General features: G+C 51.2%; 9 protein-coding genes across 9 annotated transcripts; 6 read left to right on the top strand and 3 right to left on the bottom strand.

Annotated features, from left to right (window-relative positions):
• Positions 1–2,577: 2,577 nt before the first annotated feature.
• PG994_001749 (WD domain-containing protein) lies at positions 2,578–5,750 on the top strand (the record flags this gene model as incomplete). The annotated part of the gene is made up of 2 exons (XM_066853158.1): positions 2,578–2,914; positions 2,965–5,750. 2 exons carry the CDS (start codon positions 2,578–2,580, stop codon positions 5,748–5,750), a joined length of 3,123 nt encoding a protein of 1,040 aa, XP_066721299.1.
• Positions 5,751–6,205: 455 nt separating this feature from the next.
• On the bottom strand, positions 6,206–7,028 carry PG994_001748 (uncharacterized protein; the record flags this gene model as incomplete). Its single annotated transcript, XM_066853157.1, has 2 exons — positions 6,206–6,224; positions 6,331–7,028. 2 exons carry the CDS (start codon positions 7,026–7,028, stop codon positions 6,206–6,208), a joined length of 717 nt encoding a protein of 238 aa, XP_066721298.1.
• A 2,870-nt stretch (positions 7,029–9,898) lies between these two features.
• Positions 9,899–11,896, bottom strand: PG994_001747 (uncharacterized protein; the record flags this gene model as incomplete). The annotated part of the gene is made up of 5 exons (XM_066853156.1): positions 9,899–10,522; positions 10,585–11,225; positions 11,302–11,469; positions 11,511–11,562; positions 11,624–11,896. The coding sequence occupies 5 exons, from the start codon at positions 11,894–11,896 to the stop codon at positions 9,899–9,901; spliced, it is 1,758 nt and encodes a 585-aa protein (XP_066721297.1).
• Positions 11,897–14,851: 2,955 nt separating this feature from the next.
• On the top strand, positions 14,852–15,760 carry PG994_001746 (uncharacterized protein; the record flags this gene model as incomplete). The annotated part of the gene is made up of 3 exons (XM_066853155.1): positions 14,852–15,387; positions 15,468–15,626; positions 15,697–15,760. 3 exons carry the CDS (start codon positions 14,852–14,854, stop codon positions 15,758–15,760), a joined length of 759 nt encoding a protein of 252 aa, XP_066721296.1.
• Positions 15,761–16,329: 569 nt separating this feature from the next.
• On the top strand, positions 16,330–17,604 carry PG994_001745 (uncharacterized protein; the record flags this gene model as incomplete). Its single annotated transcript, XM_066853154.1, has 1 exon — positions 16,330–17,604. The coding sequence occupies one exon, from the start codon at positions 16,330–16,332 to the stop codon at positions 17,602–17,604; it is 1,275 nt and encodes a 424-aa protein (XP_066721295.1).
• A 446-nt stretch (positions 17,605–18,050) lies between these two features.
• PG994_001744 (uncharacterized protein) lies at positions 18,051–18,926 on the bottom strand (the record flags this gene model as incomplete). The annotated part of the gene is made up of 1 exon (XM_066853153.1): positions 18,051–18,926. One exon carries the CDS (start codon positions 18,924–18,926, stop codon positions 18,051–18,053), a length of 876 nt encoding a protein of 291 aa, XP_066721294.1.
• Positions 18,927–19,857: 931 nt separating this feature from the next.
• PG994_001743 (uncharacterized protein) lies at positions 19,858–20,356 on the top strand (the record flags this gene model as incomplete). Its single annotated transcript, XM_066853152.1, has 3 exons — positions 19,858–19,867; positions 19,900–20,222; positions 20,288–20,356. The coding sequence occupies 3 exons, from the start codon at positions 19,858–19,860 to the stop codon at positions 20,354–20,356; spliced, it is 402 nt and encodes a 133-aa protein (XP_066721293.1).
• A 943-nt stretch (positions 20,357–21,299) lies between these two features.
• Positions 21,300–22,796, top strand: PG994_001742 (uncharacterized protein; the record flags this gene model as incomplete). The annotated part of the gene is made up of 4 exons (XM_066853151.1): positions 21,300–21,893; positions 21,953–22,273; positions 22,333–22,464; positions 22,512–22,796. The coding sequence occupies 4 exons, from the start codon at positions 21,300–21,302 to the stop codon at positions 22,794–22,796; spliced, it is 1,332 nt and encodes a 443-aa protein (XP_066721292.1).
• Positions 22,797–23,992: 1,196 nt separating this feature from the next.
• Positions 23,993–27,640, top strand: PG994_001741 (uncharacterized protein; the record flags this gene model as incomplete). The annotated part of the gene is made up of 8 exons (XM_066853150.1): positions 23,993–24,724; positions 24,784–25,133; positions 25,184–25,355; positions 25,457–25,939; positions 26,251–26,781; positions 26,845–26,977; positions 27,019–27,352; positions 27,409–27,640. The coding sequence occupies 8 exons, from the start codon at positions 23,993–23,995 to the stop codon at positions 27,638–27,640; spliced, it is 2,967 nt and encodes a 988-aa protein (XP_066721291.1).
• Between the last annotated feature and the right edge of the window lie 278 nt (positions 27,641–27,918).

Raw genomic sequence — 27,918 nt, 5'->3', positions numbered from 1 at the left:
GGCGTGGTTGTGAAAACTGTAGCCTTTGTACCAAATCTCGACCAGTTCACCTTGGTGTGGTACCGTATACAAGGCAAAACCGAAGCGCATGCGTCCACGTATTGTAATCATCACGTCTTCTGGTTACTTGAATTCCAAATAGGCAGATATGGGATATGAAGAGCCGCGTCGGTGGAAAACAATTCGGCGTCTTATTAAGACTCTACCACGATATGCATGTTGTAAGTCAGGTATATGTACCCTCTGAAAGGCAGATCAGCATACAAATGCTTGGGCACTTTGCACTCGCAGCTCTTTCATTGCATAAGAGATCGTGGGCTTGTCCATACTAGCCCGGCTATTGTAGTCTTAGCCACACATTCTCCCTTTAGCATAGGCTGAGAACATAGCTAATTACCTACTACATCCGTTCCCTTTAGTAATGGAAGGCTTCATCAGTCATTTCGTATACCTTCCTACAGTGATACAGTGTTTATATAGTCATGGGCTCATGATTTCGACACCTTCACCCCTACCGGAAAGCCTGCGAGTTCACCGGGAACCTCCAGCTTCAGGTTCTGAGTATTATCTTGAAATACTCAGACCGGGATATCCCAACTAATCTATGTCTCACAGTTGTCCTTATTCTAGCCTACATGTACTTGGCAAGAACATATGGTGCAGTTAGCCTCTATTGTAGTATGATCGGAAAGGCAATATGAAGAGTCAAGCTCTTTCAATCCTCTTCAGCGTGTGAGTCCATCCTAGATAGAAGAATGATATGATGACAGATCCAGTTTGAGTCCGGAAGAAGGAACACCGCTGATGTCCCGAAAGTTGACAAGTCCTGGGTCGTCAGGTAAGAACGACGGCTGCGATTGACCTTCGATTATTATCGTGATTCCATTGAATCGGCAAGATAATAAGTGGCAAAGAACAATGTTAAGAAATGCAGTTTCATCCAGGATGCTTCAGAACCACAGCCATTGCCTCCAATCTCACAATAGTCCTCACTTACCCACTCCTTGATTGCCAACGCGGCAAATGCTGAGCGTTCCTGCAGGCATCAAAAAGAGCCATTATATAAGTCTAGAATGTCTTTCGTAATATAAACCTGTCAAGCTTGATCTCCTCAAAAGATCGTAAGTCGGAAGCTTCCCCGAGGCTGCTGGACCCCACCATCGGCCACCTTTGGACGGCATGGCACCGGATGGTCTTCCCAGGTTGCGATGCAATCGTAACAATTACTACTGCCAGTTTTCCAGTATTTTGTGAAGCGAATAGATAGCAACAAACGTTCCTGGATCTTCTCCAAATCGAGAGTTGGCAGGGGCGAATAAATCCATGGATGTTGGCTTCGTGCATCGTAATAAGGGCGATCTTTCAAGTGGGTTCATGGCGTGGATAAAGTAACCTCACTCATGTTTTCTGGTAACATTGAGGGAGCCCATGACGGGAAAAGATGACTCCAGGTTGGGCCAAGTCACCCGGGATCGCCAAGAATGGGGATAGCCAACTTCGTTCTCCCCAGGAACTGGCTGCGAAGTCGCTCTCCTGTGTGCGTCCCCCACACATCCACCCCTCCAACTAACGGGTACATTCTTACTCGTCTGGGTTCCAAAACATGTAACAACCATGAGATTACGTGCTTCCACCAGAACAGCTTTCGTACCCAGGTGTCGGGTGTCTGGGGTCTGGACCGTGGGCAGCAAGGAGGCCCGTCATCCCTTCCCTGTTTTCTGCCTTGCCTCTTTCAGGACGTGATGCGGCTACAATACTTCTCTCCACATTGCATGAGTCTATTCTCACTACATGCGGAATAAAACCTGTTTCTGAAATGACAGTATAGTTTTTTTTTGGTCGTTGATAGTCGACCGGTATGATTTCTCCTCAGCTCATGTAGACTGATGAGTACGTGCTTACTGCCGGCTTTTTTGTAAGAACCTTCAATAGCCAGCCAGACCTACGTATTGATGGATGCATGCATCGGTACCTAATAAGCCTGCGGTACACGTACCTGCTCCGCCAGTGAACCTCCACGCGCCTCCACCTCCGTCTGCACCGTTATCATTCAACACCAGCTCTCCTATACAGTTGCATGACGGGAAACACATCAGAGTGGCTGGCTACCTCAGCCGTATAATACTCACTGGAAATCCCGATTGTTTTGGGTTGCACCAACCGATTTACTCCGGTTGTACAAACAATAAGCAATTGTCGTCCATTGTTGTCCTGTCGGACTATTCCGTCCGAGTTCAATTCAATCTGCCACCTTCTAGACTGTTTACTCTAAATTCGCTGCCGCCTGTCGGGCCTAGCACCATTCCCGTCTCTACCCTTTCCCATCCAGTGTCATTGCGCCATCACCAACCCCACAGTCCACCTACATACATCCTTTGTCAAGACAAGACATCCGAAAGCCAGCAGCCAGCCAACAACTGGAACCGACGGCTAATACCGTCTGCCAGCCTCAAACCTAAACCCGCCTGCCCGCGGACTCGCCGGCGCGCGCGGCTGATACGTGCCCTCGCATTTGATCTTACCTACCCTCCGCTCCACCCATACGCTTTCGATATCCCAACAACAACAACAGTAGGTATGGAACCCTTCCCTTCAGCCACGGAGCCCGACGAGGGTTATAGCGAACACCCACTTTCTGCCGACAACAACGCCTTCGCTCTACCACGCGGCCTACAATCACCGACCGAGCTTAGTTCGTGGCTGGCTCCTCGACTGTCGTCGCTTTCCGTAGCTCACAAAACCCAATTAGCCATGGCTATTCTCGGCGACTTACCGACCACGGTCATCGCAGACATCGTCCTGAAGCAGTTGAACCCCCGTCTCTACATAGACTTTGTCGAATACCTCCCTACGGAAATCTGCCTGAAGATCTTTGGTTACCTCGACCCCGTTTCCGTCATTCACGTCGCGCGCAGTTGTCGAGGCTGGTACGAGCTGGCCGCGGATCGCAAATTATGGGAGAAGCTTTTCTACTGGAAGGATGGCGCGCGCTGCCCGCAGAGATCGACGCGGCCGAGGAGCGAATGAATGCAGGCCTGTCGAACACCGGCATAATACACCCGCAGCGGCTGCGGTCTTCTGAGTATGGCCATGCGCATAAGAAACGGGCCATTTCGGACCCGACACCTCAGGACATCGCCCAGAGCGATGCTATGGATATCGACAACGATAGGATGGACGCCGACGACACGGAGATGGCCGGTACAAGCTTGTTTGGCGGCCCGGCTGTCAACGGCAGCACTTCATCTTCGAAGAGTACAGCCAGTGTCGCGCAACATCTAGGCCATTTAATGATGGAGTCGCCCAGCCCTATGCCCGAGTCGGCCGGTACAACGACCCCGGATAGTCGTGCTGATATCAAGGGCAAGGGTAAGGCAAGAGCTAACGATGATGGGACGCAACAGGCGCCAGCGCCAGTGACCTCGCTGTCTTTGCCATCGCTACCGACCTCGTCACTTTGGACGTACGATGCTAGAGACATGCGCTACAAAATCAACTGGCAATGGTTATATGCTATGAGGCGGCGGCTGGAGTACAACTGGGAGACAGGAAAGTTCACAAATTTCCAGTTCCCTCACCCAAACCACCCCGAAGAAGGTCACGGCGAGTGCGTATATAGTCTGCAGTTCAACTCGGAATATCTTGTAAGCGGGAGCCGGGATCAGACTATTCGCATATGGAACATGCAAACACGTCGTCTCGTGCGACAACCCCTCCGAGGTCACGTTGGCTCAGTGCTGTGCTTACAGTTTGAGTCTGATCCTGAGGATGATTTGATCGTGTCGGGCAGCAGTGATTCGAACGTTATTCTTTGGAAATTCTCTACGGGTCAACCGATCCAGTGGCTGAGGAAGGCGCATACTGAGTCTGTATTGAACGTCAAGTTCGATAAGCGGATTCTTGTTACCTGCTCCAAGGATAAGACCATCAAGATCTTCAACCGAACCCCGCTACGTGCAGGCGACGTGGGTTACGGCCACATTAACGGTGTTAGCCCTGTACCGATAAACATTCGCCATCCGGACCATGAGGATTTTGCCTTGAGCCTGCTACCTATCAAGCCACCTTACACACAAATCGGTTGCTTAGAAGGGCATGGTGCAGCTGTGAATGCTGTGCAAATATGCGGCAACGAAATTGTGTCGGCAAGCGGTGATAGGCATATCAAGGTTTGGGATTGGCCTCAGCAGACCTGTCGTCGGACGTTCCTTGGCCATAATAAAGGCATCGCATGTGTCCAATACGACGGCCGGCGCATCGTAAGCGGTAGCAGTGATAACGAAGTCAAGGTTTTCGACCGGGAGACGGGCTTAGAGGTAGCGAGCCTTCGCGCCCACACCAATCTCGTGCGTACTGTCCAGGCGGGCTTCGCAGATCTCCCGTACAGCGCTGAAGAAGACCGTCAAACTGCCCGGGAGATTGACCAGGAGTATTTCAGAGCGGTCGAGTCTGGCCGGTTAGGCGATACACACAACGCTCGGGGCAAGTCCCTGAATGCTGGCAGCCGTAGGCCAGAAGACATTACCGCTTATGGTGCGAAGTTGCCTCCTGGTGGCGGCGGCGGTCCCTACGGAAGGATTGTATCGGGGTCCTACGACCAAACCATCATCATCTGGCGTAGAGATAAGGAAGGCGTCTGGAGGAGTGCCCATACTCTCCGTCAAGAGGATGCAGCCGCTGCTGCATTGCGACAATCGGCAGCCACCCGCGCGCCATCGCTTTCATCGGGCGGACCTCAGCCTATGGTTATGAGAGCTACACCAGCAAGACCGCTACCTCCTGCCAGTGCACCTCCGACCATACAACAGACACCAAACGCTATACACGTCGAACATCCTATCCACGCCACTCTGACCGCTCAGACTAACACGTCCTATACTCGGATGATCGATCTGACTGTTCCTCAAGGCCCTGTCGCGCTTCAGAGTGCTCTTCTCAACTTCCCAACCATTTTGACATACCACAGTCACATGCAGACAGCTATAGATCGCGAACCCAATCCTGCAAACAGGTCGCAGCTTAGGCAGGTTGTCGCAACAGCGCTGGTACGGGCTCAAGTTGCTCAAAATCGTATACGGGAATCCGCAGCTGATCAATCGATGTCTATGACTGCGCAACAGTCCGCACAATCATCGTCATCGAGCTCTGCGCGATCCATAACACCCACAGCGCAACACACCCTCGGCGGTTCAGGTCCGCCCAGCTCGGCAGCACCTCCCAGTGCAGCTTCCTCGTCCACCGCAGTCCCGCCACCCACCACGCAGCAAAGTTCGTCCTCACGCCTGAGCGCCATGCTGCAAGGCCGCAGTCGTTCGAGAAACCAAGCATCGGGCAGTCGATCTGCTGTAGCTGCCCCAGGTTCGACAGTACCGAGTAGCTCATCAAGCATGGCTACCACTAGCTCAACTTCTGCCGGACCGCCCACTGTGGCCAGCGGGACACCTCAACATGCGACGGCTTTGCAGCAGGCGCAGGCACAGGCACAACAGCAGGCTACCGCAGGAACCTCGTCCACTCAGCCAGTAATGACCGTAGCTGCTGCGTTGTCCGCGGCTGCACCGGCACCTGCACCAGCACAACATCACCCGCATATTACCCCAGCAGACCAGAATCCGCGGGTCTTCAAGCTGCAATTCGATGCTCGCCGAATCATTTGCTGCAGCCAAACGTCAACCATCGTGGGCTGGGACTTCTACAACGGAGACCCTGAGCTTGAAGAGGCGTGCCGCTTCTTTGGTCCAGTAGAGTAACTTTGTCCAGTGGGATAGTTGTGGGCTATGTGTTTACACCATGACAGATTTGTATTAGTATACAGCGATGTGCCTGGCTAGGACTACGCCGGCATTGCTGTGCATGGGCAGCTGTATTATGGAGGTGAGAAGCATTATGGAGGTGGAACGAGCCTTGGTTTTCACAAGCGCATGAATTTGTATTGATAAAATAATTAGTATGCTAGACTCGCTACGACTGGAATGAACTCAATGACACTTCGATTTGGCTTTTACTCTTTTCACTGCAAACACCGCGATATCACCACGGTCCTCTCTAGGTGACGTACATGGAAGTAGAGCAGTAATAAATGGATTGCTTTGGTATGCGAACTTATCGCCAGCCCCCCTTTCCCCTGAAGTACTTCTGCATGCTTTTGAGCATGTTCCCGCTCCAAATGATTGCAAACCACACGTGAATGAAAGCGCTTTTGTTATTATCCGAAGCAGATGCGACTTCTGATGGGAACAAAAACGATCAGGGCCTCCCTCCCATCCTCCAAACGCCAAAACGCAGCATAATTCAAGAACCGCCATCGCCAAACTGGTCAAATGGCCTGACCCGCCGAGGAGCTTCATCATATCGCTGCTCCTCCCGCCATCTTCTTCTGGCCAGGTCACCGCGCAGCCTCCTGGACCTTGCCGGCGACCTCGGGCGGCTCGTCGATGAACTCGGGGACCTCGTCCTAGGAAGTCGGGGACGCCGCCGGCGTCGACGCCCAGGCCGCCCTCGGCCTCCATCTCGGCGCCGAGCATCTCGAGCTCGGCGTCGAGCTCGGCCTCGTCGACGTCGTCGGGGACGTCGTAGCCGCGGCTGAGGGACTCCTGAATCTCGTTGCCGACGTCCATGAGGTCGGCCATCTCGTCCTGGAGGCGCTCGATCTTGTCGAGGTCGACCTTGCCGTACTGCTTCTTGAGCTCCTTGTTGGTCGTCTTGAGCGCGTCGACGGTGGCCATGACGCCCTTCATGTTGTCCTGCATCATCTGCGTCTGCTCGAGGTTCCAGCTTTGGCTCGTCTGCTGGTCGCGCGCCTGCTCCAGCCCGCGCCGCTTCTTGAGCAGGTCCAGCGCGCGCCGCTTGATCGCCTGCTTGCCTGGGCCCTCGCGCAGCTTCGACAGCTTCTCGTTGTATTTGGCCAGCTCGTTGTTGATCTCGGCGATCCGCACGTCGATCTTGCCGGCCCGGTTGTCGTGGCTGTCAATGACGTTCTGGAGCGAGACCTTGGGCGCTTTGGCGCCGCTGCCGAAGAGGCGGTTCATGGTCGCTGTTGTTGGGTTTCGGGCCTTTGGGATGGTGGCAACTCGTCAGTGAAGTTCTCCTGGTTGTCGCAGTTGCATCGCAGGTTTGTTCCGCGATGTCGTGGCTTAAGGACACCCCAAATCGTTACTGTTGGCAGCCTGGGCGTTTTAGGTGGCAAGTTAAGATCGAGAGACAAGGTGGGATGTACTGATTGATTGATGCGGCTCCCGCAATGACGAAGCTTGGCGTTGGAGCGGTAGACGGTCTCTTATCTTATCAAGAGGTTGGGCTGCTTACCTAAGCGTTCTTTCAACTTCACGACCCCTTTTCTTATTAGTTGCAATGCATGTAACGTGCCAATTTAGACTACAAAACAGCATTCCGATTTTTTTATTCGCTGGTCTCTCTGGCCCAGCCCAAAACTATGCGTGTTCTCAAACTTGCGATGTCAGTGGCGTTACAAATTCCTAGTAGTGGTGAGGATCACCGAAACAGGTTGTTCTGAAGGGAAGGAGGATCATAGTCTCAGAGGTTCGATGCAAACATATGATCTATCTATATATATGTGCCATATTGCTATGGCACTCGGTATCAATCGAAGGCTAGCCGCCGTTCGGCCGATAGTGTAAGGTCCTTGACGTTGTCATCCTGTGCTTCCCCTTTCCCCTTCCCCCTACCCCCTGCTTCCGAAATACAGCCCTGCCGCAACGTCGGGCTTCCTCGGAGTGTTGAATGGCACCCCATCCCTTCATCCCAGACTTGGACGATTAGAAGCAATATGCTTCCCACAACACCCACGTCCTGGTGGGCTTCTCGTATCACACCCATCCGGGCATGTCTCAATTCTTGTAACTTGGTACGAACTATCGCATCGATATACGTCTTTTCCACTAAGTGCATAGGATCAATGTGTGTTAGTAGTTCGACCCTATACAGTAGCCAGTAGAAATGACTGGTTGCCATGCGCAAGGACTGACTTACACGCAGTACTTCAGGCCTATAGGCACAATCTGATAGCTGCATAGCCACGGGCTGTTGGTCTTTATCTGATGGCCCAGATGCTTGGCCCAGCAAGCATTTGACACAACAGTCTACTGAACCCAGGGCGCGTGTAGTGACCATCTCGGTCTGGATTCAGTTGCAAACTCATGGCTGCCCTATGTATATAATAACACAAACAGCAACCACAGAGTGATCCAGATAAAGCTGCAGCAGCTACCGTAAAAGGTTGAAGATCTATATGGAGCAATGAAAAGTACGATCTCAGCTTTACATTAACACCGCTTAGGTATGTAATTACTATTGACCCCTGTACAACGACGTAGCAAAATCTTCTGGCTTCGAGATTACTTGACACCAGTGTCTTGACATGAATGAAAGCGTTATCAATGTCTGCCTTTTTACAGGGAACACGACAAAACTCGGGTCGGACACCATGGAGATCGTACTGCCCGTCATACATGTACAAAACAGCTGCAAGCGCAAAGATGGTCCTTAGAAGGAGAGGCCTACTCTTTTACGAATTCTAGGCTGGAAAAGCATTATCCTATTAAGAAGTATCAAGCTTGATTTTGCTCCTGGCTATGGGCTCACGTTTTGTACACGGTGAGTTCACGTGTGTATTTCCCTAATTTCATAGTGAGAGAGGCAATGTTTTAGGATTCGTTTGCTCACGTTTATGAGTCTGGACGCCAAAAGGAAAGGCACAAAAAGAAAACGACCGTATTCGTTGCTGAATAAAAGAGAAGGGGAAAAAAGAAAAAGAAAAGTAATGTTACAGGGGAGTTTCGAACAGAGGCCCGAAAGGATCACCGGTTGCCAGTTTATTACCAGCACTCAACGCAGCTCCAGTAGCCTACTTTGAGCCCAGTACTCTGCCAAACATCCCACTGCACCACTAGGAAATCCTTGTGTCATTTGGGCTTATGGACCCTAGCCTGCCTCCTCAAATGACTATGGATGTATCCTCCTATTGGATAGCACCTCTGGCAGCACTTGTGCCTTTTCCAGTGATACCACCGAACTTACTACATGACACTGACCAGAAGCAGCCCTAGTGTTCATCCTCATCTGGAGTCCTATCTGCGCATCACCTCGTATATGCTAATCCTCACCTCCATATTCAACATGTTCTGCTGCCATCCTCTCTTTCCCCAACTTCCAATATCTTGAGACTGTGGCACATGGCGGCCAAGAATGCTTCACCTCGTTCGGTGATTCGCGGCGGTTGAATGCAATCTCTTGCTGCTCCCAGTGCTCGCGCACGAAGATTGAACTTGGTTGCAAACAAGGTCCTCCGAAAGGTTGTCAATTCGTCCGGTGAATTCCGGGTGAAGCTAAGGCGAGCCCTTTAGCAGCATGCCGCTATTACCCATGGCCTCTGGATATCTAATAGAGATGGATGAGGAAGAGATCTCGGTTGGGTAAGAGTTGAGGACGGAGTAGATTCAATTAGACAAAAATAAAGAATAACGGGAGTTCAGTTAGACCAGAGTTGTTAAGGAAAAAAACTCAATCTTCCGTCTTAGTCCAGTCGTAGAAAAGTGCATTTTACACACATTAGATGAAACATAAATTCCTTTATATCCTAGAAATAGATTAATTAGAGTACTTACCAGCTATTTCGCTAAGAAAGGAAATATACATAGGTACCTATATATAGATACGTGTAACATGTTCATGCTCCTACTATAATTACACACTAATGGATCACTTAATAAGATATGAACTTGGTCTCCAGAATCAGCGACTCCCAATTTGCGACGGAACGTCAAGTGTGTACCAGTAGAAACGGCTAGGCTGCTATTATAACCAGAAGTCTTATTGTTTACAGTCGATATTGACAGTCAAGATAGACAACCAACACTTGCCCACGACTTTCTGAACTCCTCTAAGCGTTGGTCTTGATCCTGTGCCATCTCATGCAGACTGCGAGAAAGAGAGCGACTGCCACCGCCCCTGTGGCCGTGTAGAAGATATTCTGCACAGCCTGAGCCATGATGGTATATACTTCCACCGTCACTGGCGCAGGCAAAGTCTCCAAGACCTCCGGTGGTAGGGACCCCTGTGCAATGTCCGTCATCTGGGCCTCGCTCAGTGAGCCTCGCAGATGCTGCAGTCCAGCACGTACGCGCATGTTCAGCAACGAGCCCCCGAGAACGAGTCCCAGTGTCCCGCCGAGCAGCTGCATCATCAGCGCGATGGAGACAGTCAGGGGTTGGAGATGTTCTGCCACCCAGCTTTGGGAGAAGACCACGGCCAGCGTCTGGGCTGTCCCGAACCCGAACCCCGAGATCATCGTCAGGAGAGACGCCTTCAAGCGTGACGTGTTCTGGTCCAGCGTGGTCAGCACTGCACTCCCAACCAGGGCCAGCGTGACTCCTGTCAGAATGATGGTGTTCGCATAAGTCACGAACTCGGTGCTGACGCCCGTCGCGAGGCTTGCAACCCCGGATGTGATGAAGAACGCCAACAGACAGACGCCCGTGTCGAATGAAGAGAGCCCATGGACAGACTTATGGCATCTCGGTTAGTATTCCGGCGAGTATGGGTGAAGTAGGAATGTGAGTCACGCACCTGGAAGTAAGTTGAGAGATAATAATACACGCCATACATGGCAAACATCGTGAAGAACCCGAATCCTAGGAGGAGAGACATATCTCTGCTGAATATCCCGCGAGGCAAGAGCCTATTGTCAGGATGGGGATGTGTACGCTGCTGGAGTATGAATATCGGCAACGCCACCGTAGCCACCGCGAACAGCACGATAACGGGGGTTGAGTTCCATCGTCCATTCTGCGTAGCCATCTGCAAAGCAAGCAAGACGCAGACACTGCAGACGAGGAAAAGACCGAATCCCAGAAAGTCGAAGCGGCAGAAGTGCTGCCAGGCGGACAAGTGGTCGCTTGGGCGAGCTGGTTGCTGAAAGGGGTATATGAAGACCATCGACATGACGGCGCCGAAAATGGTCAGAGCAAAGACCCAACGGTAGTCGATATTGGTCTCGAAGAATCCGCCTAGGAGCGACCCGAAGGCAAGGCTCATGGCATCCACGCCGACGCAGCCAGCCATGTACAACAGTCTCTCGTCCGGTGAGGTGATGGATATGAGGATCGTAGCGCAAAGTGGGAAACCCAGCGCGATGCCGAGGCCGGTGATGGCACGGCCTAGGATGAATACGGCAGCCGAGTTGGCTATAATGCACAGTATGGAGCCGACTAGATCGCGGAGAAGAATAACGAAGCTTCATCAGTTATTCGAAAGCCAAAAATGCCTGGTCCAGTGGAGTCTTACCGATGAGAAACATGCCGTCAATAACCACAAGCATACGTATATTGGCTACTGCCGCGAGACGCCCAAATCCTATCGCCAGGCATGCCTGAGGGAAGAAGTAGGCGGCACTGAACCAGGCGATGAGATCGAGCGCATCGAATTGGCGACTGAGAGCGGGGACAATGGTTGCTATATCGAAGCCCCTGAGTCAGATGGTGCGTATCACTCACACGCTTTGTCGGGAGTTGATTTCATACTTATCACGGAGTCGTCAAATCCTTTCTAGAATGCGACCAGAAGTAAGCATGAAAGTCCAGAGTAAACTACGAAAACGGGTACTTACGAAGAACCAAGCTATTAGGATACCGACGAAGACCAATCTTCTTCTACTGTCCTTGTAAAGAGGTAGCTTCTCCTCCTCTCTTGGTCGCAACTTCTCCTCAATCGAAAGGGCTACCAGTGTGACTGCTCGTTGGCACAAGGGGTTTGGAAGGCCGCTGTTGTCCGTGGTCGAGGGGGGCACGGCGGTCCCAGCAACATAACTCTTCTCGGTGAGTTGGCAGCTTGTATGCTCACTGCCAACAGAGGAGACATTGGTAGGTTGGTTCATTGCCATCCTTGCTGGAGGATCATGGAGGTTCCGAGCAACACTCGATTGAAGTACCCCGAAGTCACAAGGGGCCAAGGGAGGTCATATACTTGGTCCTGTTCTCACATACTTACTAATACCCAGTTCCTTCTGGCAAAAGAAAAAGAGAATTAATTTCGACTTTCTACTGTCGGTCGCTCTAGTCCCGAATTGATATGAAAGAGTCTCTGCTAAACCTGTAGTCTGTCACGTAGGGTCGGCATCGGGATAGGAAGACTGCCGAGCAAACAGAGAAGTAACTCATTTCCATGTATACGAGGTTATTGCTGAGCAATCAACACATGTTCGAAGGCGCCGCCATGATACACAAAGAGCCGCTAAGGCTGGCTACAGCTTGCGCGAGTGAAAACACATGAACTCCCGAGAACTCGTGGTACATCGACAATAGGTTAACAGAAGCAAACCACTTTTGTACCTCCTCAGGGCAGCGGCTCAGAGCCCCTTCTGGAAAGACTTTGCGATTCTGAGTCACACAACTTTGGCCCAGATCATGTTATCATACTTATACGAGTGATTGGGTGCATATGTTCCATAATATATGAGTGTCAATGGAAGAATATTGCCAATCTTGTTTATGGTATTGAAATCGCCAATAGACAACTTGTCTCTGGTAACGGGCTCAAGCATGTCCTGGATCAGAAGCTGAGTTCAATCCTCTATGATGTCTTGTACGAATCCTCTGTTTCCTATGTCTTACTATACGAAGCTTATCATTTCGGCAGTCCTGTAGAAGAGTCCTGGACGCCAACTAAGATAGGATTGTCACATCAGAGTTGAAAAGAAGCTGCCGACGTCCCTAGGCGATAATTACGGTCACACAAGTACAATTCCGTAAGCCCGTCACGCGAAACCATCGTGTCCTGTGAGAGCTAGCCAGATATCTGGCGATGGCAAGCGAAGCTTGTCATTCATTGGTTCCACGGACGTTTACCGCTCGTGAGACTATGTCTATATGGGGGTATCAAGGTAACATGGAGATCTTGACGGTGTTGGCTAGCTCGAATACTTGGTACAAGTTGTCCACGACGCTCTGTATTCCAGGGTACATGGTACGCAGGATCGATCATCCGATCTTGCAGTTCTCTGAAGAGATATGATACGTTGCACAGCTACCACTTTGCCCGAAAGTGTGGTGTCACCATTTCTTTGTGCGCTCACCCAGTTTGGCGAGTTTCTGCATCTGGATGACCGCAGGAACGGTCTTTTGTGTGACATGTTACTCAATATACGTCTGGATGTTGGCAGTCAAGCAATAGACCGGATGCACTCTGGGTCAGAAGGAAGGACAATAGGTTGGAAAATGAGATATTAAAAATCCAATCCCATGTGGTGAAGTTTGCTATACATGCTTCTATCACGAAATATGTAAGTTGCCCAATGCTTGGGATGCCGATATTACTGGGTAAGAGTATAGAAAAGAGAGAATAACCACCAAACCGCAAATTCCCTATAGTATTATTTACCACGTTGCTACTAGTGAGCATCACAGCAAAAAAAGCACCATGCAGGTTCTTCGAGTATGGCTATGCACTATGTCTTAGCCAGCACTTTCAAGGGGCTCGATGATTTAATACAGCATCAAACAGTCAATGCTCCAAACACCTAGATAGGGCACTTGCCGACCGAAACAAAAGCTTACTCCCTTGTCCCGGAAGAATGTCGTTTTGATAATATGAGCGAGGGACCTGGAGAGACCGGAGCAACTAGATGGCCGGATATGGGACCGCTTAGTCCTTTGGATCAGATACTGTGGTTAATAGGGGCTGTAGGAATCTTGGAATCCTGGGATCTCGGAATCTACGCCACATGATCACTTGAAATAGCCCAGCACGCAATGATGGAGACTGAACCAATTGATCATGATGAAATCAAATATTGGTAAAGTAACAACTTTGACATGGCAGACAACGCAGCATTTCCTAACCTTGTTGCATCTTATGATAACTCGGCTGAGACCCCTCCCCTTTGGAATAGACAGTGGGTAATTCTAGGTGTTACAATCGCTCTTATTGTAAGCAAATATATCTCCAAATTTACATAGGTTGAAGCTGTATCTAACAAGTCCTCAAACATATCGAATTCTGGGTCTTTGTGGCCTTGCGTTTCTATACCAGATTATATATCCAGCATGTTGGGGGCTGCGATGACCTCTCAGTGATGCTTCTCGTGGTATACTTTACTGACTGTCGCAAGGGCGATAGAAGTCTCCTAAATGCATCCAGCACCGGCATTACGAGTTTAACTTGAGTCAAAAACATAGGTATTGACAAAACGATCTATCTCATGCTTGGTAGCGTATGGGTAATCTCGCTCTGCCGTCTGGCCAGCATAGTCCACCTCCGAGAGGACCCCTATCCGGCGCTTGACTCGACCCGGTATGCGCATGCGAGCATCCTTCTTGGTGAGGAAAAGGAAACGGTCAAATTTTCGTCATGATATCTATTAAAATGCAATCCTTGAGGAAGATCATATATCTTGCCGCTTGGTGAATAGTAAAGCACTGTGTAAATGACGATACCTACAGGGTCTATCCTACCACCAATAAGAAGAGAGTCTACCGCTAAGACAAACTTCAAAGCTTAATGACCTTCAGCGTCAGCATATATCTAAATCCGACAACTACTCATTAAGTAATCACGAATGTGAAACCTTTAGCTGTCCAGATACAATCGTATCTTGGTACGTTATCGAGTGATCATCTCCATCTATACCCAAAGCAGATGACCTCCGGCGGCAACCATCGAATGGTCGTATCGCTCCGACGGACCCACTGGCCGCCGGAGAACCCCATGCCAAATGACGCACAAGATTCCCTCAGGCCTCGCGCGACAACTCCTTCTCAGTATGTAACAACTCTCCTTGTGGCACTTTGCCAATTACACCAGAGGTAATCTGGTGACGGCCTCTCTTGGATCAGCAGCAATGGCCGTCTTCCTCTGGCCGCGCGCCCTCAAGCATGTCTCGCCCACGCGCTACCTGTGGCTCTTCCCGCTCGCGGCGGGGCTCTCGTGGTTCAGCACCATTAGCATCCTGCTGGCGCGCTGGCTCGCCCTGGGCCAGCCGCGCTACCCGGGCCAGGTGAACCCGGACGTGCCCTTCATCAGCGACATCGCGGCTTTCACCTTCAAGCCCGTCTTCGTCGCCGGCTGCACCGTGGCCGGGCTGAGCTTCGCGGGCACCATGTTCGCCGTGCACCACGTGCGCTACGCGCGCGCCTTCTACGGCCTCGTCGACGACGTCGCCTGGCGCCAGAACACGAGCGCCTGCGCGCTGGTCGCGGGCCTCGCTGCCGCGGTGTCGCTGTTCTTCCTGAGCGTCTTCGATACCGTCGATGCCCACGTGCGCCACCAGTACTTGCTCATGGGCACCTTTGGCGGGCTCGGGTTGAGCGCCGTGCTGACGGCCGCGGTCTGGTGGGACCAGACTTGGGGCCCTGCCAAGTTTGCCGGATTGCGGAGGTGGTTCGTACATGCCCCGGAACGACCCCGTCGAAACCACGCACAGTGAAGAGATCAGCCAGGCTAACATCGTACGACAGGTGTCTCGTCAATACGTGCTTGATGGCTTGTCAAGTCGCGGTCGGTTTGTCGTTTGTTGTTCTGATGTACTCGGGTCGGTATAAACCTGCTGGCTTTCTAGAATGGACCTTGACGTACCTGGGTTCTTTCTGGCTATTGTCATTTGTTGGATACACGAGGTAAGCACTGGCGCTCTGATAGATACTACCTGGTATGCGTGGCTGTCGAGACTCACATCGAGATACCCAGATTTCGGGAGGGCATTGACCCCCAGACTCCCAGTGACACGGAACGGCGACCACTGCTTGCTTAGAGTTGAAGTATCGCAGCATTCCGTAAATTCGGTAAGAATCATCGATTGTATGTGTATCGCTTCACGGGTTAATGAAGGTCAAATTGAATCTGGCGATTCGGATCCGCCAAAGCATCATAACTGAGAGAGTGGACGTTTGGATACGGCATATCTGCCGATAACTGCATTGCAAGGCTGATACTGTGAGTGTCAAAATTGATATTCCCAATTTCCCCCAGCGTAGCAGTCGCTGTTCATGCTCTAAAAAAAGCCCTAAGGCTTCTGAATCACGTAACTGAAATGTATTACTCAAGGTGATCGTTATGTGAAGAAGCCTAGGCTACATACCTCTGATTGTAGCTCTGTTCTTCACCTACCTACCTAGCAACAACCACAAATTCGTTGCACCAAGTGATTTTATTTGAAATGTACTGTGGCTTTCAGCTACTTCCAATTTACCACCACTTGTTCCGTTGCTCTTTATCCCATCATAACCAATCCTGGAGTCAATTCACTTTCCCAGACCACACAAAAGTTCCTTCTTCGGCGAATTTCACGACCATAAATGATCCCTCTTTAAGTTCATGATCATGGAGGCGTCTCCTGTCGGATTCCTCGATCTCCCTCGAGAGATCCGCAACGAGATCTATTCTCTCCTCTTATGCGGCCCCCGACATCTCCAGGCCACATTCACCTACCCCTATGCCTATGCCACGAGTCCTGGCGGTGGAAAAAGCCTACATCTGGCAATACTACGTGCAAATCGACAGATTGGCGATGAGGCTAGGGAGGTCTTCTACAAGACCAACCGGTTTGTTCGAGTCAGTATCCGTCTTGAAGGGCCGAGTTTGCGTGCTCTCATGGCCGGGTTCGCCTCAAATTACTTACCCTTACCCATGATCGTTCAACGCCGTTCTGCCATCGGCGCCTTCAAGGGATTCATCATGAGCTACAAGCTCTCACAAACCAACCCCCCTCAAAAGGTCATTCATCGACACGAACTCATCATCCTCCACCGCGATCTTCACGTGCTTTGCCTCTGCTTGGAAACTGCCACTATCTTGTCCGATAACTTCGGAGACTATACCATGCATTCAATTACCCTCCATAACCCTGTCAAGAGCATGGATAATTCTTATCCAACCATTGATCAACAGGAGGCGCTCCTAAGCCCATTCGCTAAGCTCCGCGGATTCCAGCATGTCTATATTAAGGGCCACGTGAAGTTTTGTCTGGCAACACAGATCATGACGCAGGTCCAGGTGAAGCCGGAGACCAACAAAGAAGTAATTCTGGAGGACCTACTCCACTATGAGCAACTTGGGCACGAGTACCTCCGACAGAAGCTCTTGGATAAGAGCTGCGAGGCTTGGGCCGGAGCATGCAAGAAGATTGATATCCTTGGACATCCAGATGCCACATATGGTCGCTGCTTGGCACAGGCTACCAGACCGTGGTTCAACCGAGTGGGAGAACTGTTTTTCGAACTCAACCGCAAGCTGTGGGCGAATGTCATTTGCATCATGGAGTCTAATTTGGACGACCCTAAACTTGTCAGAAATCTCGCAGACTCGGCCCTTGAAGGCCTTGGCCATGCGCTGAGGAGGGGGGCGTTCTGGAGGGGAGCCTTCCTAACCGCAGACTGGAGACCCAGCACTGAGCAGAAGGCGGACATGTTACGGCAAAAGGCCAGAGTTTGCCGATTGAGCCAACGCTTCCGGAAAGCGCTGAGAAAGATCAAACAGGCTGAAGAGCTTTGGCCTGGCGATCCCGACATTCGCGAGGAGAGGTTTGCGGTGGAATGGACGCTGTGTTGGGCGAACTTCACAGTCGGAGAGCCAGAGTCAGCCTCGGAACAAGTGTAGGCTTGAACCTGGTTCAACCGGCCAAGCAGAAAGAAAGTGATCATGGCCTAGTGTAATGCGGCCATTGACGCCCCCAGGAATATCGCGAGGAGGAAAGCCAAAGATGGGGCCAGTACTATGATAGAGATATGTCGGATTGAGTGATATTCAGTCATTCCTTTGAGCCATAATATGTTCCAACACAGGGTTCTAGAAGTGCCGCAGCTGTTACTAACATGTACCTACCTCCTAACTACCAGCCTGCCCATCGCTACTCAGTTGATCCACCAAAATCTATTACGTCGCCAGCTATCCCGTTGCCAGCTACCCACCCCATTGGCAACTGTGCAGTCGTTAGTTATTCCACCTCTTTATCTGCCACCGTGAACTAAGATTATGCGAGCACACAGGCCCACAAGTATTGTAGATGTGCCAAATGTACCATGTAATCCTCGCCACTATCTTTGTCATAATGGAAACAGGATCTCCTTCAGCTGCTTGAAGTGCCGATCCAGCGGAGCCACACTCCCCACGTCCACGTCGTGAATGACGAGGATGGGGTGATATGCGATTCGCGACGTCGAGTGGTTCTCGTCGCCTCCGCCAAGCGCCTCCTCCACCGCACGCCGCCGCTTCGCGTACGCGGGCTCTTGCAAGTGCCATACCACTCTGAACCCGGCCGTGTTGGGCGGCTCCCCACCCTCACCATCACGATCGTCGAGCTCGGAGCTGGTGACGTCCTGGCCATCGTAGCTCACCCGGAACTGTCGGAAGACGGACAGCAGCAGGTCCTGCATCCGCAGCGCCTGGCCGGCCGCCTCGAGCTGCAGCCAATGGAGCGGCATCCCACCCTGCATGGGCAGCAGGACGTCGGCGACGGCGACGGGCGGCTGGTGGACTAGCATGCGGCGCCAGCTGGCGGTGGGGTGCCCAAAGGCGTGCCGCTTGGTCCAGAGGCGCGGCCACTGCGGGAGCTGGTAGATGATGGGGTTCGTGCTGCGGGGCTGATCCAGGACCGGCGCCTGTGCGGTCACGACGTCCGACTTGGCCCAGACGACGCCGCGCTCGCCGGGGCGGCGGGCCGTCAGGAGGTCGTCGAAGAAGAAGGGGAAGGCCCTGGACAGGAACGGGTTGGGCCGGGCGTCGCGGACGGCGGCGGCGGACTCGTCGGGCTGCAGGAAGAGCGTTTTCTGGAGGCGCGGCGAGGTCGCGATGGCGTCGCGCCAGCGCCGGCTCACGCGCTGGGCGGACACGAGGAGGGTCTGCTCGTCGACGCACAAGAGGATGGACTGAAGGAGCTCGGGGGTCTTCAGCGGGCTGGGTGATGGACTAGTAGATGGCATTCTGAGTAGTTCAGTATTGATGTTGTCTTGTTTTCTTTTCATGCATTTAAGTTTAGATCTGATTCCCCTCAAGGGGGTCCAACTGCTTCGCAACTTCATGGGCATATCTACTTGTTGGGAGGACATTGAATATAGCATATACCAAGATCGTGTTTTGATGATTATGATTGAATATGTGATCTCTCCGACTCTGATCTGTCAATACTAAGCCAGACATTGGCTTTTTGCAGTTTGACAGGCACCTTGATGGGCAACTGTGAGCGAGCATGATTGAGCGAGTAGTCTTGGTGTTGAATTCTGCGGCTCTTCTCTGAGAAGCCAACTTTGGTGTCTTTACCTAACCCCCCGAGCGAGATAATGTAGTGACCCAAAGTACACCGTTTTGACTGTTTTGTTGACTGTCTACGCTGGGAGGAATGAGAAAAGGGGTTGTTCGGTTGCAAAACTCTCATCATCGTGACATTTGCATGCCTTATTTCGGATATGGCGCAAATTCCAATTCCAGGTCGGGTAATCAACCCAAGAGTTGCAAGTTAAGTCTCAAAGAGCTGAATCTTTCCTGTAAGGTGTTCCATATTGCAAGGGGCAGACCGTGAGGCTGATTCCCCAAGCCACGCCCCCAATTCAGGCTGTGCCCGGCTGCCGGTGAGTCCCACGCCAGTTCACCTGCAGCATATAGGGAGGCAACAAGGTGAGGCAACCATTGCAGGCAGCACTAAGCGGACCAATGCAGAACTCGAAGCTAGGTATCTACACATGCGACCATGGTGGCCATAATATCATAAAAGTGCGACTCGCCCCCCGCGGCGGCCGACAGATCCTAAGCCTCTTCTAAGGGCAGCTGAGCCGGCTTTTCTTGGTAACCAGGAGCAACATACACCCTATCTATCTACAGTCCCTACGGCGCCCCACAGGAAACATAGAGTGAGAAATGGCGTCACGTACGGATTCTGCGTCACAAACACCCGCGCAGGCGCAGGCGCCTCCCCCAGACAGCCTAACGACCGTAACAACCCCTTCGCAACCCTAGGCAAGAGGCCGACATGGAGAGACTCTTTCAGGGTCATCGGCAGAGGGAGACGCACTCCCTCGTTCCAATCACAGGCGGTGCAGGCCGAGCGCGAGGCCCAGCAACCGAAGCGATACCCTCAGATTGTGTCGGTATACAATAGTCTTACTTGGGAAACCCTCCGCGACGACTTCCTGCTGAAAAAGTGGCCGGACGAGGACTACTCTCAGGAGCCGAGCCGAAAGAAAGATCATTGGCAGTTCGAAACCCCTGAAGATTTAACCGACGTGAGTAATCAACCATTTCCTGTGGTGAGGGAAAATTGCACTTTTGCTAATGGAGGGGGCAACAGGATGACTGGCGAGCCATCAAAGAGCTTACCAAGACGAAAAACATCCCGCGGTCGCCTTCGCCAGATTAGGCCGGATTTTCTGATCATATGTTGCTAGGATGCAGGAAGCATGGGATGGGAGGCGTTTCGGGCTGAAAGGGTCAGCGACTGGTCAGCGATGTGCGCACTGTGCCACACTGCATACCATTGGGTCTGCAGGTCCCTCTAAATGGGCTGTTCAAGGCAGCTAGGCAGATTTCCTTGGATATCGATTGTACATTCGGCGTCGTGTCGCGTGGTGGCGGTTATCACAATGGGTACTGAATCATCGCGGTGTAACGAAATCCTCAATTTCTAAACACGTCTTATTACTTATGTAAACAAGTGGCTCAATGGTTTTCGAACACGAGACTTATGTGTAGCAAATGACGGAGGCGCATGAATTTGGGCTTCCAGCAAGGCATCATTGAGCAATACAGAAGTACTGTGGCCTATGTCAATCAGCGCTTGATTTATGCTACATATTCCCCTCCTCCCTCTCATCTTCGGTAGAGTATTGGACTGAAGCTACATCCAAGTTCCCAATTGACCGGTCGGCACTATCTCGAAAGCATGGCCCATATCAAGCTGCCAGAACGGTTGCAAGCTCCGCTGCGTGAAGCGCATACGTTCCCACGGAATGCCATTTCATCCACCATCGATAGCCTTCCATATGCTCTGAATGCGCTAGGGATAAGTTCGATGCGATAAAACCAACGCTATTCGAATCGGATAAGTCACAATGGGAAGTGGTGATCAGAGATTTCTTCCCGGCTGATGGTCGAGGTAAAACAAAAGCAAGCCCCCAAGACGTTATATTGGCCAATACTCACCATCCCAGCTGTCGATAAGTGCAATGCGCACCATCTGTCCGAACTGACAGAATTTCTCGGGATACAAAGGCATACAAGTAGCAGCCCGAGCAGGATACAGGCGAAAAAGAAAGATCCGAAATGCCGTTTCGTGTAAGGCTTACCTATAACCGGCATCGATCATGACACTGAAACCCCTGACTAGGAACCTCTTTGCTGTCAACTCGCGGGCTCCACTCCTCCTCACGTCCGAGATGTTCGGCGAACTCATGACTTATCATCAAGTAATGCCAAGTATCGTGGATTTCATCTCGTTGTTTGGAGAGCAGAGCCAGCCCAACGACCTGAACTTCAGCGGGTTCAGCGCACAGCCAATTGCGACCAAGCCGCTGGACGGCAGAGCAGTCCAAGAGCTCGGCCGAAGCGGCAAGCAGTACCAGCTCTGTTACAACCTCAAATGCGTGAAGCTGAAAACTTCGCATCCAACCGACTTCACTTTTGACGAATGGTCCATCCGTCAGGCTGTTATTCACCACCAGTTTGACGTGGTTGGGGGAAACAGTTTCTGGTTGGTCGTGAAGGGCGGGATGGATCTTGAGCTGCAAAGACGATTTAAAGATCTAATGGGTGATAAAGCTCCGTCTGAGTGCGGCTCATTTGGAACGCCAGAAGAATCTTTTCGCTCTACTCTATTTGCTCACCTCATGTATTGCCTCTGGGCCAGGGAGGATTGGAGGGGGTACATTGCCTGGCTCGAAAGATCTGTCGATCGAGAAGTAAGTCCATCCAGGATCCTTTCGCATCCACATACCGCTGATGCTTATTTGTTCCTCAGAGCCAGTCGGCAGTATGGGGCCGAGCTGCCTACGTCAACGTCTTGAAAAAGTACACGGCTCAAGACATCCAAGAACTCCAGATATGGGAGGAGGCAGCGGGCCAAGCTATTGCGGCACTCGAGGGCAATATCGATGTAATATCGGCCTTGCTGGAGTTCTATGAGGGTGTTGCCAAGGACAAGAACTTCACCGTTCAAGGAGACTGCGCCGGTGCAGTTGCATCGTTTGCAGCTCAAGTCAAAGCTATAAATATCCAATTCGCCATGGAGGTGAAGCGGACTCAAGCCTTAGTAAAAAGTGTTTCGGATCGAAGGGAATTGGTAAGTTATGTTAGAAAGCCGCCAAAGTAGGCAACCAACTGACGAGCCAAATTTCCTAGGTCATTCAGCATCTACAAAGTCAGTCAGCCATCCGCATGGAGAAGGTCAGCCACAGGATGGAGCGAGAGCAGACCATGATGCTTATCATAACAATTGTTACGCTCATCTATCTGCCTGCCACTTTCGTTTCGGTAAGTTGACATTCTAGCACAGTTAGGACGCCCGCTAACTGTGACAGACATTTTTCAGTACGGACATCATCAAGTACCAGGGCGCCGACAGCCCGGGTGGCTCGTTCTCTGAGACGGCAATGGTAAGATGGCTTCAAGTTACCATCCCATTGACCTTTCTCACTGGGCTTGGCGCTTGGGTTGGAAGGAAGGCGTTGCAGAGAGGGTGGGCGAGTGAGAATGAAACCCCGCATATGCGCTCTTACCCTCCCCACGAGATTCAAGGCTGGCATGGTAGGATCAAGCAGCTTCTCATGCCGCCTCGACCGTTGCTGCCTTACAACGAAAAATAGAGAATCACCACAATAATATGGCGTGGTCGTCTGATGGGAGTGTCAGACTTGGCGCGCACAAGGGAGAGCAACACGGTACATGTGTCTGTGGGAGTACTTCATGTAAAGTACCTAACAAGTGTGTTTCAGTACAAATGCGATTCTCAATGATCTCGAAAGAAAAGCCTGATGACTGCTAGTTTGTGTTGTGTCATGTTCATGGGATCTGATTAGACCCCGAAAAGCTGACTTAAGCCTCACGAGAGGGGAACAATGGTTACCTACAGTGTAGCACTGTGCGATGCTGGCCAACCAGAGTAGCAACCCGTTAGCGACCTGTCTCGAGTAAGACAATAATCTAGGGGCTGAAGCGGCAGGAGCCAATGGCACCCCATGAACAGCCGCGCTGGTAGCTGCCCTAGAAGCAGGCTGTAACATATATGTACATCAATTACAACACATATGCATCTGGAAGCGCAAGCAGCGAATGGAACGCGAACGCCGGCATTTATTTGTACATACTGCACTGCCTTCGCGAAAGGATTTTACACTGAATGAGGTAGCTCGCTGCTCGTCGGGATCCTTCGAAGTTGGGGATGGTTAAGGGGGGGCCTGTACGCAGTGGTGAAGTCGCGGCTTAAAATGGACAAACCATGCGGGGCTCACGATCATGAATGAGGCTTGGTGAAAGACCAGGTATAGTGACAGATCATCATGTACTTTGCCTTTTTTGTTGGACTCGAGGTCGGGAGTTGGAGGTACCTATACCGAGTATACCTAAGTAGGAGGTAGGTAGGTATGGTTGATGCTGCAGGCCCTGGGGACTGGGGAGGCTGCAAGACTTGGAGGACAACACAGCTGCTGTACTGAAGTGGCTGCCCCCCAGAACGTCCAAGCTGAATGTGAGTAATAGGGAGAGAATTTGAGTAATAGGTGCCGGGCACGCTGTAGAAGGCTTCCATCAGCTGATTTCTGCAAGTGTCCATCGTTGCTACTGATTACATACCTCTTCTGTCCTCTTGTGGAGTCCAACAAAGTCTGGAATCAACATTAGATTCCCAGCCTGCGATAACTGTTCACTGCGAATCTAATTGAGATTTTGTCAAGCTCATCTCACTCTTGTCGATTAAGTCCTTATCTAGGTACCTTGTCTCACTCCTCCATAACTGCGAACCGCTTGGCGCCCGCTGCATTCCTTATCCCAAGCAACAACCGCAATGGCGGGACAGACCTCAATCCTCGACACCTTCAAGGCAAAATTAAATAGCGAATGGAAATACCGTGCTTGCCACTGGCATAATGCGAAATCCCAAGGGGTTTGTCTTCGACCAGATAGCGAAAATGGAGAATGGGTTACACATTGCTGCACCAAATACTTCTACCACACAGCCGAGATAATCAAGTGGATGCTCCTGATAGATGGGCAAACAGGGCAAACCAACGCTGCTGCGCTGCTAAGCGCTGCGCAAGACAGTGTTTACCATATGCGCAATCAGCCTGGCCGCTTCGGGGCCAGCGATTTGGGCAAGGGCGACCGGCGTTGCTATATTGTCTTTGCCATCCTACTGAATCTCGATTGCGGTTCTTTGATACATACTTTCCAAAGATATGGCATCACTGACGGGAACCTGTCGAATGAGCGACTGTCTAATCTAGATACGCTTAAGGAGGAGCTCCCAGGTTCTGCTTCGGACGTCAACAAATTAGTCAGCAACTTCGACGACATGAGGTTCATGTTCCAGCATGTTGTGATGGACTTGCATACGCCCACAGTCTACTCGGACCGGCAAAAAGGCAGATGGATCAGCCCCTTTTGCAGGCGTCAATTGATCAACAACAAAGGCGGGACAGCCAAGGTGTGGCAGGTTTCGGTACAAGATAGATTCCTGTCGCTGGGACTCCAGGATAGACTGAAGCGTTCAGAGTATAACGACCCTCTGTATGGAAAGGTAATTGCTCCCTGACATCATGCTGCAAAGTGATCATCCCCCGGCTGATATGTGGGCAGTGCTACTCGATGGCCTTGAAGACTTTCACGAGTGAATACAAGCATGTTTTCAATCGAGAGAAGCTAAACTACTCAGCAGTCGAGGGTTTAGCGGGCATGGTCCAATACTTGGGCGAATACGAAGTTGATGAAGAGATTGATGGTCAAGGAGTTGACCGTACATGGAATCTACTCTTGGAATTCGGCGACCTTGATCTGGAAGAGCTGTTCTTCTCTCCAAAAGACCCTCCTGGCGTCTTTGAAACCATTGTTGAATTTTGGGAAGCCCTGTCCAAAGTAGCGGCAGCAGTGGAGAGGATTCACAACCTAGAGGCACACCGAGACCGTGGTGATTCGGTGAGGTATCATGGGTAAGCCTTGTTATTATATGGTAGATGGATGATGCAGCTGACAAGTACAGGTGGCATGCTGATATCAAACCGGACAATATACTACGTGTCCGTGATGAGTTCAAGCTCGCTGATCTTGGCTTTGCTAAATTCAGCTTGAAGGATGAGACTGGCTCAGAGCCTAAAGCAATATTGACAGGTCTCACGGAGACTTATGGTAAGGGGTTTAGTTCATTCCGACAAGTCCGAAGTTAAGCTAACAATTCGTTTCAAATAAAGGAGCTCCAGAGACGGACAGAAGACGCCGTACCCGCGCCGGCGGCACTCTGACTGATTACACTCAGAAAATTGATATTTGGTCGCTGGGGTGTGTGTTCTCTGTTGCTGCCACATGGGTTATACTTGGCCGCCAAGGTGTGTCCGTTTACGAAAAGCTTCGCCAGAATGCCATCAACAAACTGCGCTCCCCTCAATCAGAGAGGCAGCCAACTGCCGCCGACGCTTTCCACGATGGCCATGAGATTCTCAGGGCTGTGACGGATTGGCACAGTCACCTTCGAAGTTCTGTACGAAAATCAGACTCAATAACTCCTAAGATCCTGGATCTTATTGATGACGAGATGCTTCGAAGGGAACCTCAGCAACGAATACCGTCGTGCGAACTGATCTTCAGGTTTGCCGAGGGTATTGCTGCTGCCAGAAGTACTCATGCACTCCAAGCAGACCGGGGAAACTTGAGGCCGCTCAGTGATGACATCAAGAATGCAATACGCCAAGTCGAAGAAGAGGCAGAGCTCCTGACTAACATAGATGGTGAAGGTGACACGGTGAAAGCGCAAATATCTCTGAACCAGGGTGTCGGCGACCGAATATCAGGGGCAATGTTGACGCATAGTAGCCATCAATCTACCAGACGGAACAAGTCGGAGCTCCTGCGACAAGCAAAGAAGAGCATGAGACTTCCTCGCAGAGATCATATTGGTACATCTTCGCATTTGTCGACGAGGATGGGTAAGCCAAGTTTTGCCACGACGCAACCGACGTCTGGCGTTTTTACGAGAGAATTGCGACCAAGCCCTGCCCCGGAAAGGCCAGTCGCACATCCCTGAGAGAGCGGAGGAATGAAAACGCTCCCCAGGCTTCCCTTCCACCGGAAATTGTTATTGGCGAACACCAAGTCGAGTCGCCTGAGTTAATGCCCGACAACAGTCTGGAGGGCCAACCAAAAGAGTACCAACCCTTGGAAGAGGCAACGACACCTAAGATAGAAGCCACTACTCAGAGAGCACATGCAGGCGCCTTGTCAATGCAGGATTCCATAAAAACTCATGGTGATCCTAATGCCGGGTTTGCCCAGGATCAGACGACGCTGAGAAACAAGTCATACATACCCGGTACACCACCCAAGAACAGAACCCGGCCTCAGTCAACAGAGGGATTGGGCGGCCTGTACATTACTACTACGTCTCCGCCATCATCAAGTCAAGGTGAAAGGGTGCCTCGCACTAATACTCGAAACGGATTCGACGGTCTGCCAACGCAGTTTCAGCTTGATCCCAACTGGTCCATTTGCCGCCAACTTGAATCCATTCGGAAAAAGAGCCTTTTGAAACACTTGCTGGGTGGAAACGACAAGTATCTGAGCTCTTTTCTTGTGAATAGAGATATTGTAAGAAATAGCTCCTTGTCACGCATTCTGATTTTTTGATACTGACAACTCGCAAACTTCTAGAAGTTCGTCATTGATAACGGAGGGTCAATGAGACCATATTGGCCAGCCATGAGGATTGCTCTCGAAACCCTTGCAAGCATGATCGGAAGACTTGATAAAGACGGTCTTGATATCGAGTTCACCCTCGGAAAAGGTCATAACACTAGCAATGCTCCTGCGAGAAAATTGTTAGAGAAATTCGACAAGCACGGGACGAAGCACTGAGACCTCAGGATCCTCAGATGGTTCGTACGGATATGGCTATGATTCTCGGCCAAATCTTCCAAGAGTATCTTAAGGATACTTCTAAGCCCATGACGCTCATTGTTTTCACCGATGGCATATGGGAGGGCACCTACTCACTTCAGGATGTGGAAACATCCATCGTCGAATTCCTTCGCGACGACGCTATAAGCAAGAAGTTTTCCAATCTTCGATGGTTCAGCATTGAATTTGTCTCCTTCGGTCAAGCAGGGGTAGGGAGGCTTGAAGGGTTAGATGACGACCTTGAGAGTAAATATAAGATACTGTAAGAGGCCCAAGCTGCTGCTACTCCTTTATGTCGTGCTGACTTTGTATATCCAGGGACGTGATCGACCATGAGCCAGTGTCCGGTGACGTGTACAAAATGATCCTGGGGAGCCTCAATAAAACTTACGACGTGAAGCCAAGCAATGCATCACCCGTGGCCGACACTGCAAGTCTCTCGCCAGGGAGTCCGCATAGCGCTACTGAGTCACCCATGCTTCCACCTTTCTCGAGACAAAATTCAACCTTACGAGGCAATCGACTGAGTAGAATGCTTGGGAGGAACTGAGAATGAGCTTCAGAAGACTCGACCATGCTAGGACTCTCGGTGCCCCAGTATGATACTTATCAGGCGCGTAATTTACGAGGGGTTTGCCGGCTACGAAGGAATCGGAGGTATTCACAGACTTCTTCTACCCGAGGAGAGCACAGATTTTTTGAACCCTTTTCTCGAAGCTCTCTTTGGAGCTACATCACAGATGTACCGTCAGGTCTAGAAAATTTGGCCAATTGGTGGAATTTCGCGGAGAAATGCCTATCTTGGGGAATTATCGACTGTCATTTCTT

The sequence above is a fragment of the Apiospora phragmitis genome (assembly GCF_038363925.1).
Source record: "Apiospora phragmitis strain CBS 135458 chromosome Unknown utg000002l:1.0-5516284.0:1.0-5523493.0, whole genome shotgun sequence".
In the NCBI taxonomy this organism is placed as follows: Eukaryota; Fungi; Ascomycota; class Sordariomycetes; order Amphisphaeriales; family Apiosporaceae; genus Apiospora; species Apiospora phragmitis.
Note: the sequence above shows the minus strand (reverse complement) of the source record. Positions and strands in the feature narration are given on the sequence as shown.